At 41.5% G+C, this 14880-nt stretch overlaps 2 protein-coding genes across 2 annotated transcripts; one reads left to right on the forward strand and one right to left on the reverse strand.

Moving 5' to 3' along the window:
- Positions 1-623: 623 nt before the first annotated feature.
- LOC6733931 (probable cytochrome P450 12d1 proximal, mitochondrial) lies at positions 624-2451 on the reverse strand. Its single transcript, XM_016182312.3, has 4 exons — positions 2320-2451; positions 1913-2250; positions 1731-1847; positions 624-1670 (listed from the first exon to the last, which is right to left on the reverse strand). Exons 1-4 carry the CDS (start codon positions 2413-2415, stop codon positions 650-652), a joined length of 1572 nt encoding a protein of 523 aa, XP_016026984.1. The 5' UTR covers positions 2416-2451; the 3' UTR covers positions 624-649.
- Positions 2452-10424: 7973 nt separating this feature from the next.
- Positions 10425-14877, forward strand: LOC6733932 (Bardet-Biedl syndrome 4 protein homolog). The gene is made up of 10 exons (XM_002080940.4): positions 10425-11216; positions 11294-11433; positions 11518-11630; positions 12014-12304; positions 12365-12521; positions 12605-12727; positions 12790-12874; positions 13947-14033; positions 14257-14468; positions 14650-14877. The coding sequence occupies exons 1-10, from the start codon at positions 11138-11140 to the stop codon at positions 14821-14823; spliced, it is 1461 nt and encodes a 486-aa protein (XP_002080976.2). The 5' UTR covers positions 10425-11137; the 3' UTR covers positions 14824-14877.
- Positions 14878-14880: the final 3 nt, after the last annotated feature.

Below are 14880 nucleotides of genomic sequence, written 5' to 3' on the forward strand. Positions count from 1 at the left end.
GAAAAACCAGTTGAGAGCGTTGGAACTTACAATAAATACCTCTCAGAGAAAATGATAAAAATTTTGTATTAGAGCGTACAAACTTCTGATTGAAAGTGTTGAGAAACAAGACCCGACTATCAGATACCCGTTACTCAGTTACTGGGATCGCTAGAAAGATAAAACTCTTGTTTACTCAGCTGGTCGCAGCACGAGAAAAAATCTAAAATATTTAAATATTTTTGAAAAATTGTGAGAATGACTGAACTTAGTTCAACGGTAGAAATTTCTAAGATAAATAACAAAATGAACAAAAATAAAAATAAAAAGTCAAAAATGTTTATTTGGCATACCAATATTTTCTGGCAAAGCTCTGGGCTGCGATCAAATCTGCATCGCCCACAACTTAAAAAAATGTTTCAAATTTTTTACCAATATGAAAGACAATATGAAGGACCGCCCAAAACGCCAACGGTACCCCTTTTGAATTTTTTTGTAACAATTTTTATCGATATGCCAACAAGTAAAGTTAACTTTATCGTTCACACTCCCACTAGCTGAACAACGGGCATCTGTTAGTCTTGATTAAAAAATCTTAATAACATCTTAATTTCAAATATTATTTTTTATTTAACTTATTTCTCAAAGAATATGAAGATCTTCAGCTAAGTTATTGATCGATATCAGTGAATTTAAAGCGGAATGGAATAGCAGGTTCCATGAAAACAAAAGTCTTATAGGGTCGACTGGCATCGTAGTTGAATTCCACCTGGAAGTTCCTTATCAACTTGGCAACACTCGTCTCGATTTCCAGGTCCACCAATCTTCGGCCAATGCACATGCGCGGTCCAAAACCGAAGGGCAGATAGCTAAATGCACTAATGGGTGTCTTCTTTCCAGTCTGCGGATCTCGTAGCCAGCGTTCTGGAAGGAACTTATCAGCTTGTGGATAATATTCATTGTCCCGCAAAAGGACATTGAAGCCCAGAGCTACATGGCTGCCTTTGGGCACATGGTAACCAGAAAGGGTAATGTCTGCGGGGCAAGTGCGTAGGGTTCCCAATCCATTGGGATAATAGCGTAGGGCCTCCTTGATCACTGCCCTCAAATAGGGCATATCCTTCATGGTCTCATCATTGAGAAGGGTGTCCTTGGTGGGCATAATCTTCATGAGTTCCTCTCTCAGCTTCGCCTGCTTCTCTGGATTCTTAGCCAGGCAAAGGAGCACGGCTGACAGCAGATTAGATGTGGCATCCACACCGGCTAACAATACGTCCATGCTCATTATCACCGCCAGTTTGGGATCCACCTTCAACATTCGCTGCAACATGCTATTCCCATTTACCTCTTCGCCTGCCTGGCGCCGCTTTTCCAGGGAGTCCTCGGTGTCCTTTATCATTTTCTGCGACAGCATTAAGATGTCATCGAGGAGACGCATCATTTTCCGAAAGGTTGGAGTGGAGATATATTTCCACATTGACGGCTTTATATCCAATTCAAAGGTATATCTGAACGTCTGCTTCGTGTTTTGGAACAAAGTCAAGGCATCTGGATTGTCTCGATTCCGACTGATCAAACCCATTGGGCGATCAAAAGCCACCAAGCCAAGGGATTCGAAAACCAGCCGGCTTATTTCCTCCATGAAGTCATCGGGCACCTCCAGAGTTCTAGCATCTCGAATTTCTTTAATGCTGGTGAAGAAGTAAAACTCAGCTGAACATCGAAATATACAAGTATGTATTGATTCTTACCGCTCAATGAACTCGTTGTTGATATTGGAAAGTGGTTCGTAATAAGTTTTCAATCCTTTGGGTTGCATGAAAATTGGATTCACGGCTGATCGCATCTTGCCCCACGACTCTGCTTGCCTTAAAATGTAATTTCCAAATTAAATTCCGCTTTTGAAATGGATATGTATATATTTGCAACTTACGCGGATATCAGACCCACACTTTCTCCATAAACATCTGGTCGTTTATGAGTGCGGAAATATGTGATCGAGGGAAAGAAATCCCTTTCTGGCCAAGTTCCCTCGCTGCGGAAAACAGTCTCGATGTCCTTTGTACTGAATGTGGTGACCCAATCCTTGCGACCAAACATTCCAGGCATTATGAAGATGTCACCATAACGATTCCTCATCGCTGCTGCATAATCGAAAATTGAGGCATCGTAAAATTCTCCACCAGGCATAAATGCCCTTGCAAACTCCAGTTTACTGGGACGTGGAATGTCCTTATAGGATCTCGCTTCAGTGACTTCACTATCGGCTACCTTAATATCCAGATCACAGGTATGTATGTTAGTGAAATACCCGATTGTGGTGATAGTATTTCAACTCACATTGGCCAAAATCTGTGCCTGGCTAGAGGATGCCCTCACAAGCTGAATGGATCCATTTGAAAAGACAGCACGCTGTGCATTCTGCAAAATACTCATTGTTAATTTAATTAACTGCTTGCCTAAAGTGACAACTGAGCTGGGAAGCCTGCCAAATTGCTTATATAGCCTCGCCTTATCTTTGGGGAGAGGAATAACCCGAGAGGAAAAACAAAACGATTCTCTACAACTTGAAAAGCTGCAAACAAGCATGACTCTTAAGAATTTCCCCTATCACCGTGATAGAAAGCGAAATGATTGCCGTGAGCCAGAAAAGCTTAATAATGCTGTTCAATATAAATATTTTATTGTTCAAACTTAGGCTTATATGCTCAATATAAGATTGGCTAACTTTAAAAGGTTTGATTTTGATTTTTGTCGGATTATCTTTTAGTAACATCCCTTTATCTTTGAAGATTAAAGTATATCTTTAAGATATATGTATGTATTACCAAGAGAACTGACTCTTAGCCTCTCAAGTCTTGGCCAAGAAGTGCTTTGCTCTGCTGCGGTGCCCAAAACAAATTACGCCAGCCAAATGCAATCCAAGAAGAGGCTGTAAATCTTGGCGGCATTGTTGTGCTATATCTGCGTCAGATCCCGGATCCTTTAGTCCTTTGGCCTCCCATGTGCATAATCAGTGCACTCAGGCATTGCACAAAAGGCGGAGCGGAGAACAGAACCCAGTTATGTTCAAGTGTCACCAAGGCTGGCCGCAACTGTCGGCAATAACAAACCCAGTGTCGAGTTGAGTTGAGTCTGAGACTGGGACTGGAACTGGGAGTGGTACTGAGGAGGCGGTGGAAAAGGATGGAATCTCCCGATTCCCATTCTCCTCCTGCATTCTGCTCCTGACGCCAGGAGACGTGTTGCTGCGGCTCCGTTTTGTACCTGCTACCGACGTACATGACTGCCATCTCGGGGCCACCGTTCCACCCCCTTTCATTGGTCCTGAGTGCGTGTGGTCTCCGGTTGCAATTGGAGTTGCAGTTGCTCATTTTCCGAGCCATCCTCGCATGGCCACATGGCCTAAAACCAGCTGCCAACTGGCATCTGCCGACCGACATATCTCTTGAATCCATTGCTGAATTCAGACTTTGGCTTCTTTAGCTCCCGCTCCGCTCCTGCTGCCGGCCCCTTTCGCTTTCCCGCTCCTTTGTTTCAGTGCCTGGTGAAAGGTTTTTAAATTTCGACTGGAGCACCCTTGAAGCTGCCTTTGGCAAGTGGCACAACATCCTGCCACGGCGCCCATTCCCACTTAGCTGCTGGAATTTCTCACGTGTGCCGAGCGTCTTTTGAAGACCGGGCTCTGAACGCATCAAGCGCAACGACTTGAAGTGTTTATATTCCATGCCGACAACTTTATCCACGCCAAAGATGCACTGAGAGAAACGAAAGAAACGAAAGTGCTTAAGTGGATTTCATTCAAATAAATGTAAACTGAAAGCTGAGAACGTCAGCTTATCAGTGAAGATTTACATTCAGTTAACGTAAAGTCTACATGTACCTATATCCTTTACAGTTATGAGTTTTATCTTTTTCTAACTTTTCTCTCTGTGTACCAATAATAGCAACAGTAGCAAAATCCCTGGCAGCAACATCAAGAACCGCAGAAGCAGGAGCGCAGCACACAGTTGCCTTGTTTATGGTAATTACTTCACAAATCCTGCAACTTTTTAATTAACTTAATTTGCTTGGAATGCAACAACCTCCTAGGCATATGTATGTAATGTGTCTGTGTGTGTGTGTGTGTGTGCAGAACAACAAAATTTTCCACAAAAATGAAACTGCATTTTATGTGGCCTTAATGCTCCTGCTGTTGGCTGCTGGTCATCAAATCAAGTGATTGCCCGGCACACACGAGAGGCACCTAAGACTCGGCAGGACATGTGGTTAACGCTGTTTTTCCATGTCATGTCACCCAGCTGACAACGTTTCGTGTTCGGATGCGGTCTGTGGGCGGATAGATGGTCGGGTGGAGCCTTCAAATGCACACTGCTCGACGCACATTGTCAAAATTCGTCACTTGGCCAACACGCATACATAAGCAGCGTGCAGCGGAGGGGGGGGGGAGTGAGTTGTGGGGATGCCCCATCCACATGCTCACCGTCTTTCCAGTCCTGCCACCTTTCCGCCTAACACCTGGCCTAATGAGCTGTCAGCAACCATGGCTGCTACCAACTCGGCAAAGCAACCACAAGATTTTGCAGACACTTCTGGCCAGCACACAGAGACAACTGGGCGTTTTGTGTACATGTGGTTGGCCCATTGTGTGCGTGTGCCTTAACATGTCTTGATTGCCAAAAACTAAGCGTTATACCAAATATTGCAGCTGCAGCAAACAAAACACACCCACATCGCAACGAAGCTTTTGACCATTTTCTGTTTATGGACTGCTAACTAATTTGGCAAAATGGATTTTCTGGCATCGATATGGCCATCTAGTCTGTGGTTCCTTTGAGCAGCCAGCAACAATAACAGTGTTGATATGCAGGCAAGAAATACCAGCAAGTATCACAAAAAAAATAGTTTTTCCTGGACCTATTTAGGCCATCTTAAAGCTTAACTGTAGGAACGTTTTAAACCGAATTCACATGGCTAATTCTAACTTCTTTTTTTGCTTTTAATATAAAGAAGTACTTCTATAAAGGGTCAGTAACATTATCCGCAATCTCTTGCACACTTTTTAGCTTGACCTTATACCCTTTTACTTAGAACTCCCTTTGTTTGATTAGGCCCTTATCAAAATTGTTAGAGTTTCCCAGAATTTTGGGTATGATTTGTGCCTTTGAAACCCCTCATTCTAACGCACTTAACCGCTAAATGGCCGCCGGTTAATCTAAGCCCTTCGGCACATTGTTTGTTTGATTGACCGCGACTAATTAATAAATTGTGGCAGTTTCGACCGTGTTTAACTTGGCTGGCTGGCAAAAAAGCGTTGCCCGCATAGTTGACTTCACGCACACCCCTGGCATTTTGTTGATTAAATTATAATAAGCGATGGCAGCTCTTCGGAGCGCTTAACCCTCTGCTTCTTTACGAATTAACCCAAAACCCACCCATATAAGTCAACAATTACAATTATGCTTTGATGACCGTATGACCAGCACACATTAATTTATAATTTGTTCAAATTATAATTGCCGGCCATAACTGCAACAACGCACGCCAGTGGCATTTGGGGCATTAACACTAACACCCTGGGGACATGACTAAGCCCCTGACACAGCATACGAAACAAGCTGTTCAGAGTGGGGCCCACACGAATTTAACCTCTTCAATTGACCAGAGCTCGGCGAGCTGGAGGTGGGGGGAGGACTGTCGTAAGTGGGGGATTGTTTGTCTGTTGACCTTCATGACGTCGTCAGCAGCAGCAAACATCCAGACAACCATCCAGATACGCATGCACACACCCATCTGCGATTGCACTCAAGGGTTGCACGCACTCTCGCTCGGCTGTCAGTCAGCGCTCATGGGGGATTTTCCAGCTGCCCGCATACCCTGTAATCGAATCAGCTCCTCGTAACGAACCAAATCCCTGAGAACATTTTCGGACAAAAAGGAGTCCCTTTTCGCAATTAATATCAAGTGGCTTACACAATTAATGTGTGATAAAAGGCATTAAATTATAAGTACCCTTAAAATAATACCTAACGAAAATTTATTTTTTTTAACATGTCAGCTCTTATAGGTTGTGTTTCAAATTCTAGTCACTATGTAATATATTTTATATAGATATATTCTAGAACTGATTGTATAAATAGTGACTTCAGCTGCTGAAATATTCCAGATTCCTTTTCATTTATTAAAATTAGATAAGGAATAAAAATGTTTATATATACAAAGCATTTGTTTAAAAGTGTGTAGTGCGAATAATTTGATTAATTTCATAAAATGGTTATACTGTCCAATTTTCGTAGTTCTACCCCTGGCTGAATTCCTTTATATAACCTAAGACCAGGTATCATTTAGTTGATAGACTGCCTGATCGTTTAATTAACTGTAGATGACGCATTCGATCTAAATTGAATTATTTACTCGCTTTTTATGAATGAATCGCTCTCAAATGATTCAGTCAGCAGTTGGAATACGAGTGTGAGTGTCGCAATCATAGTACTAGAATATGTATTTTTGGTTCATTCAATAAATGATTATTTATGGGGCAGATAGAGGCGGCTTCTGCCAGTGAGTTCCGGTTAAAAGCCACTCTTCGGCAAGCCGAGCTCATTAATTTTTTTTTTTGTGAAACGACCCCGGTTACCCTGCGAATTTGACGCCTGAGGTGGAGTTCAAATGGCAACCGGGCTGAAGATTTCTCAATTGTCGCTGTGGCGCCCGAGGGGGTATGACAATTTAATTAATTAACGACACAGAACTCACTTTCCAGCATGTGGTGGGCCGGAGAATGCTGCTGTAAGGAAGTAAAGGCAACCTAGGAGACACACATTGACTTGGCCCCATTGGCCCCGTGGCCCCTGCTTATTATTCGGCAACCGAAAAAGCCACAAACTGGATGTGAGGCAGCCACTTCTGTTGCTTCTCGAGTGGCACCCGCCCATTCCGCTCGATGGCGTATTGGTGGTGGTGATGGTGGTGGTGGTGGTTTCATCAATCATGGGAAGTAGAAGAAACCTCGCCCGCAGGCGCCTAACCCTTCGATGAACTCATTGAACCCGAATATCACATTCTATGAGGGCCCCTGCCTAATTGCATTATTTGCTATATTAAAGTCAAATTAACGGGGCAACATCACAGGGCGCAATATACACATAGAATTATGGAAGCATGGAGGTTACGGAGGTAGAGCCACTTCTGAAACTCAACTGGTGAATGTTTAATGGGCATTTGGCTTTGATGTCTGCCGGCTATCGCATTTCCCATTTCGCCATTTAAAGCAATTTGCATTTATGTTTTCTAAAATGTATCCATGCAGCAGCAAATAGAGTTATTACATGAAGTGGCCGTTCCGTTTCTGGGAATGGATTCCATTGCTCTGGTCGAAAAATTCTATTTCATAAGCGTTGCATGCCTCAAATTTTACAGCAAATAAACATTCCGCATCGCCGCATCCAATTCTATATGTATCTGTTTCACCACTGTGTGTGTGTTTGTGGCCATTTCCTCTTGTGTTTGTGTCTGTTTTTGCATATCTGCATCCGAACAAAGTGCTGCTCTCGGTTATGTGCCACAACAATTTCGTTGTTTTTTGTTTGGCTTGACATAAATTACAGCGACAGCACGCAAAACTTCAGCACGCATATTTTCCAGCTACAGAGTTTTTCAGCTTTCGGCTATTCAGGGCACAGGATACCGAAACGCAGGCCACAGGACCCCGGGCCTTTCATTGACATTCCCACCGCACACGGAGCACAACACTTGCCCTGGGTATACATTTTTGTCAAAATTTTGTCAATTTTTAAACCGAAACATATTTCTGCTTGCTAGCCCTGACATGCCATAGTTATATGCTAATGCAAACATCGGGTCGCAAGTGGGCGAGAAAGTGGCTGGGCTGTCACCTCTGTCACCACCCTACGAAATGTGTCAAAGATTCACCGAACAAAGTCCGGCAGCAGTGAATTCAATCTGCCACACATTGGGCAACAGCAAAAGCGAAAGGATAACGTGGCCAAAAACAAGTGGCAAACAAACATCAAAGCCTCATTAAAGCGAACAGCAAGGACATTTTCGCAGAGTTATAATATATTACCACAAGATATAAAAAATATTAAGGAATATGGAATAAAGAAACAGGAAAGGTATATATATTTCATATTGAATTAAAGCAAAGCAATAATAACATATAAATGTTAATTATGTGTAACAAAATTATTCCCTGTGTACTACATGAAAAATAGACACTAGCAAGCGTGTAAACATCCATTTGCGATTTAATAATATAGTGAATGGGAGGCCAATTGCTGAAACGCAGATTTTCATCCACAGGAAAGGGGAAGTTAGTGGCAAGAAACAAAGCATACTTATTTGGGTCACTCACGCATACATGATTGTTTTCCCTGTTGCTGTGTCTGGGCACAGATTGCAGAACAAGTTGGCGAGGGAAAGTGGTGGCAAGGACTAGACGGCAATTTGGTAAACAAGTCGGCCACGACTATATTTAGGTGTCCGATCATAAAAGCCATGCAGAAACAATAAAGTGGACAATGGAATTGCATAAATTGGGCCAAGCGAACGGGCCAAAGTCAAAGCCAAAGACGGATTTAGGCCAAGTCGCGCGTATTGCTGCACAATACACATCTTTACGACTCGTCTCCCTCGCTTTTCCCCAGTGAATAACGGCCTTTCGGGCGGAAAAACAAACGTGAGCGCCACTTGCAATCCCCATGAATGACTCTCTCAGATTTTGGGGCGGATTGGTATGCTGCGTAAGTCGCTTTTTTATGACCTCTGGCCCCACAAATATGTGCGTAAGATATGCGTAGATGGAGCGTCCCCTTCGCGGAGGTCGTCGGGTGAAGTGTCGTCGGGTGTAAATCATATTTACAGTGGTACTCTAATTCAATTAGACCTTCCCCCAGCTGCCCAGCCCATGACAACAAGCGCGAATAAAAGAGAATTCAATTGTACATATCGGGGCATATTTGACTCTTTGGGTGCAGATGCTCGGATGGAACAAGTAAATATGGGTTTTAAATTCTTTACCACAAGCAAGGCTCGTGGAATCAAATATTTCTTAGATTTTACTTTTAAGTTCTATTGTATTTATATAAAGATATAAAAGACATGGGAATCAGCCAATTAAATAAAATGCGAAGAAATAATTTTAAAATGTATTTGGATAATGAAAATTGTCTAATAAATACAATATAATTAGTGACTTCAAAAAAGTAACTAATAAATTTGCTTAATAGCTCTTCAACACTTTATTTTATTATCTTATATGCACGTATACAATACAATAAACAGTACAGTACAGTACTGTATACAATAGATTACAACTATCTTATACAAAAAAGTTGGGCCGTAAGCCAAACTACAATTCGACAATATAAATTGTTATATTACTATTATTTTTAATATTAATTATATATTTGTATGCCAATTTTACACTACGCATCTTGATGTAATTATGTTATAGAGTCTACTGCTAATATGTATTTTCGTTTTATATTAGGTAAAGGCATTCTGAGAATTCTAAAACAAAATTTACAGAATATCAAACATGAAGAACTCAAAAAATTAACAGTGGTAGAACATCTTTTCACACGCAAACGGTTGTACATGTAAAGCGCCATCTACAAGATTTTAACCGTACTATTAGTTTACACTTTAGTCTACGAAAATTTCAGACGTTGTCCATGTAAAACATCTGTTTACATTTTTTCCTGAGTGTAAGCTTACATCGTTCGCCGCTAGGTGTCGCTACAAATGTAAGAAAAAACAGTCTGGCAGCTCTTGGCTTCTTCTGCACGGTGGGTGAGAAAAATAAATTTAGGCAAGACAGACGAAAGTTGCTAATAGAAAATTTAATTTAAAATTTAATATAAAATTGAATATAAAATTTAATATAAAATTTAATATAAAATGAAATTAATTATTCAAACAAATACTTTTGTTTATTTTGTTATTAACCAACATTTTGATTTTTGAGTGGCATGAATTCATGTGAAAATGAATGTGAAAATGTACCAATTTATTGGTGTAGGTTAGTTAAAAACAAATAAATTTAAAATAAATAAAAACCTTAATATTATCAAACGACGAGTTTTATACCATATTTGATATCACAAAATAAGGAAACATCCATATATTGGTTGAAAAAATTACAAACATTATCAACAAAATTCAAATTTTCCATTAAATAAGCTTATAATTAATTTGATGGATTGTTTTCTGAAAAAACTCGTTAAGTATTATTTACTGTGCCGCCATAAAAGCTTAGAACATTGTTTATTCCACGTAATTTTCGTTAACTGCCTTGCAGTAATTGATTTTTAATCTGTTGCAATTGAAACCCCGTTTTGGCATCGAATCCATCAAGTCTGTCAATCCAAATGGTCCGCGGACATTGGGGCCAAGTGTTTGGATACTTCCGACTAAAGAAAAAACCGCGGTCATTTGGTAAAAAAAAAGAAGTCAGGTGGCACTTCCCGCTTGAGATTTAAGATCTCAGATCGAAAGATCTGAAAGCGGCGCCGCAATCGATCGATCGATTTGATACAGATATTGGTAGTGATCTTGTACGATATTTTTCGTGCATTAATTGCTTTGGTGTTTTGGCCTGGGCCGCGTAAACGGTTTGAAATGTAGCTCACGATCACATGTTGTCTTTTGGCCCGAAATGGCAACAAGTGCAACAGACTTTGCCACTTTGGCCGGTGTGAAATAAATTGAGTAATTAGGCGGTGTCAGAGTCGGGACTTCGTGGCGAGTTGCAAGGAACTGGTTATCCCAAGATCTGCCAGCTTGCCTTTTTGTCTCGCCAATTATTTGCCCAGTTTGAGTTTGTTTTTATTGCATTTCGATTAGTTTCGAATGGGTTTTCGACATGTATGTCGCAGCTAATTAAAAATACACAACGCGGAATTTTCGTACGCTCTTTTTTGGGCGTTTTGGCCCGGCCGAAACGCGCACTAATTCAGTTAACAAGTTAATTTCCAGCCCGTCTGCCTTGGCAACCTCAAATGCTAAAAAACCATGGCAACGCGAACTCGACACAACAAAGTTGCCGGCGGCCAAAACAAATCGAAACGCAATATCTGCAAGTTGCCTTTGAAGTTGAGCTTTTGGTCACAGTCCTGGAAAAACACTAAACTAATCCATGTACGAGCCGGGAACGGAGCAGATCAACTGCAACGGCAGACTGATTGAATTGCCCACCTTGGAGGTTGTGCGTCCAGGTGAAGGAAATTCCTCGCCATTTGCCCAAGCATTCACTTCATTGTCCTGTGTCCTTCGTCCTTCGTCCTTCGATTAGCTCCCAAAATGCCCAGCGATGCCAACATTGATTGGTTGCTCCACATTTATTTCACTCGCCGCGAATTCACGCGCTGCCGCCGCCTTATCGAACGTGAGCTGAATCGTCATTTGAATCCCGAGTACCTGTACTTTGTCCAGGTGAGATGACGAAAAACAAGGGGCTCTGCGGTCGCTTGGTGTGGTTAATGCTCGGTGTCTTTTCTAATTGATTGCTTTCGCCAGGGTCTAATTGACCGTGAAGAGGGCAACCACATCGAGGCGCTCAGACATTTGCAAAAATCAGCGGAGCTCAATCCCAGGAATATCGAGACTTACAAGGAAATCGGCCGAACACTGTGAGTAACTCTGTATATATTTTCGCTCAATTCACATATTTACATTTTAAACATTTAATCATTTATTACTTCTAATCATAGTGTTGTTGTTTTGCAGCGAACTTTCAAAAGCGCTTTAAAGGATTTCATTAATAACCAAGTTCATTTACTAGTTAATTAATCATAATCAGTGTTAACGCCCCAGTGTAGATACATTAATTAAAACCTTTTTTCGTGTATTTTTAATCTATTTATGATTATATAATTGCAAGTATAAAAGACATTTCTGGCTTTAATAAGATTGATGATTAACTGATTTCAAATTCCATTTTTTTGTAAAAATTTGATTAAATATTATTTCAAAAGCGGCTTAAAAGCTTGATGCCAACTCGTTTTCGTTTCAGATACATAATGGGCCGTTTTAGTCAGGCTTTGGGCGTTTTTCGGGAGGCGGAACAAAGGAGCAGCCGGCAGGACCACGAGATATACCATTATCTGGGCGAGCTGCTCTATAGAGCGGCCACGACGCAGAGTCAAAAGGATGTGGCCAGCCAGCAGCAGGACGAGGCCAGGTCCTACTTTGAGTTGGCCGTGCAATCCGGCCGGAAGCTCGAGAGCTATGTTCGTTTGGCGGAGTTGTATCGCAAGGACAAACAGTACCAAAAGGCCATTGAAATTCTAGAGAACTGCCTACAGTTAGTAGTTAATCTCCCAGTCCCTCGATTTTTTCGCTGTACACATTCGCCCCTTTTCAGCTTGACTCCTGAGAACTCGGAGGTCCTGATTGAAATCAGTGTGCTGTACCTGAAAATCAACGAAACGCAAAAGGCACACGATCGTTTGGCGGAAGTCGTCAGCATCGAACGGAAATGCTCGCCCAAGGGACTTCTGGCCTTTGGTGCCATTTTGCAGGTAAGTGTGGTATATGTATTTCCTTTGCCATAATCTGTTAAGTCATATTTAATGCTGAATTTGTGTGAATATATTGTGAACAGTCCCGCAACGATGTCGATGGCGCCCTCAGCAAATACAGCCAAATCGCAAACACTGAGCCGGAAATTGCAGAGCTGTGGAATAACATCGGATTGTGCTTTTTCAAGAAGCAGAAGTTCATTGTGGTAATGGAATGACAAGATGGTGTATCACTTGTGCGTACATTTAAATGTTTAATAACCAACAGGCCATTTCATCGCTGCGCAAATCCGTTTGGCTATCACCACTTAACTACAATGCCCTTTACAACCTCAGTTTAATCTACATCGCCTGTGAGTTTTCCGAGATCTAAGTGCACTTTAAGACTTTAAATATTAATGGTGGGGAATATTATGCTAGTATCAATCAAGTTATCTTACTGTGACGCTTGTGGAAGGGAATTTAATTATATTTAAGCACAGATTTGTGGATTTTTCCAACATGTCTGCTTTTAAACTGTAGATATGTGCAGTATCCAATAGATTTACCATTAACATTGCAGATTTCATATTATTCACTTGTTCAGTGCAGCCTGTGGAAACTATTCTATATTCTGAACTGGCATTCTATTTTAAACATGAGAGTTAATTAAGATATTAAAAGCCCGAAGCTTATACCCTAGAACTGAGAAACTAGTTTGCTTAAAAGAGAAGAAATGAACAAACAGACGGACGGACAGTCGAACGGACGGATAGAAGTACATACACGGCCAAGTCTACATTGCAAGTGATTCTAATCAAGAATACATATACATATTATAAGGTCATAAATGGTACCTTCTTCATGTTACACACTTTTCAACGAATCTAATATACCCTTACTACTCTAGATTGAAGGGTATATTAATATTGCTGAGCATACAAGCCATGAGTTCCGCTTTGTTAAATGTAAATGTTTCTCATTACATATTTATTATCATTTTAAATACGAAAAACATTATTACTAGATGAAAATGTGAAAAGCAAACCCATAACTGCTTGGCATTCAGATCTTTGGACTATAAGTGAATCCTTTGAAATGTCTTCTTCGTTTCGCCAGTTTTAAGATTGGCCAACAGCAGTTTGGAATTTGGTCAACATTCATCTTTGCAATGCCTTGGTCAAAAAAAAAGGGTAAAATGAAACCCGTATAAAAAGAGACAATAGGAAACCAAACTGCATGAGAAGGTTGAATTTCGGGGACAAATATACACTCGAGGCGAGCGAGGAGCACTGTGGGTTGGAGGTTTTAATAAATTTCTTAACAGTACCAGGACACATCCGAGCCGTAGGCATTCGTGTTCCCCTTTCTCTCCAGCATTGTTTGTTGCCATTTCTTCCGTTAAGAAGCATCTGTTGTTTTCTATTTGCCCCATCTTGGCTGCAGCCGAACAATACGCCAGTGCCTTTCACACGCTGGCCGCAGCCATAAACCTGCGCAAGGATAATGCCGAGTGCTACATGCTCCTGGGCCGTAAGTTTGCACAAATGCACTCGTACAATTTATAGTTAAAAAATATAATAATTTCTAAATTTCGGATCAATTTTTACATCATTATTTTTCTTCATTTTAATCATGTAATATACGACTTACCTGTATGGCATCTAGAATATCTCTAATAAAATCACTGGACCAACATCCCTTTTTAAAGTGTAAGTTTCCCTAAAATAACAGCTTCTGCCTCCCTTACCCGCAGTTTGTTTGCGAAAGCTGGACGATATGGAGAACGCATTTGTGGCACTCGAAAGGGCCAGTTCCATGGCAACTGGCCAACAGGGAACCGGGCGTAATCCCCTGGTTGTGCTGAACTTTGCCCTGTTTTGCTACGAAACCGGCCGACTGGCCCTGTCCACGGAGCAGTACAACCGGTTCATGAGTCAGGCGCAGGATCTTCTGCTGCCCACGGAAGTAAGTCGTCCGAAATACCATCATTCCCAGTGGATGTATGCAATGGCACGTGAATAGAAATTCCTCCGCATAATTGGCCCGAAAGTCTAGCGAAATTACATACGCCACGAATTCCTTGCACTGTTACATTGTGGTGGAAACTCCCTCGAGACCAGATTTTATCAATCTTAATATCCTGCAGTACAAATTCCAAGCCACCAAGCTGAAATCCCTGCTGCGCATCTCGAATCAGGGCAATGGCATCCTGCTGGATTCCGCGGATATGGGCGACTCTGATTTGGGGCACAATCGGGCCACGGAACTCCTGCCGGACGAATTGCCACTGGAGGTGAATGCTGTCGTCAGTCAGAATTAGATGTTCATTTTTTGGTAATTGAAAGCAATAAACGTTTCACTTGTATGCAACTCACAT

Source organism: Drosophila simulans, chromosome 2R (assembly GCF_016746395.2).
Source record: "Drosophila simulans strain w501 chromosome 2R, Prin_Dsim_3.1, whole genome shotgun sequence".
NCBI classification, from domain to species: Eukaryota; Metazoa; Arthropoda; class Insecta; order Diptera; family Drosophilidae; genus Drosophila; species Drosophila simulans.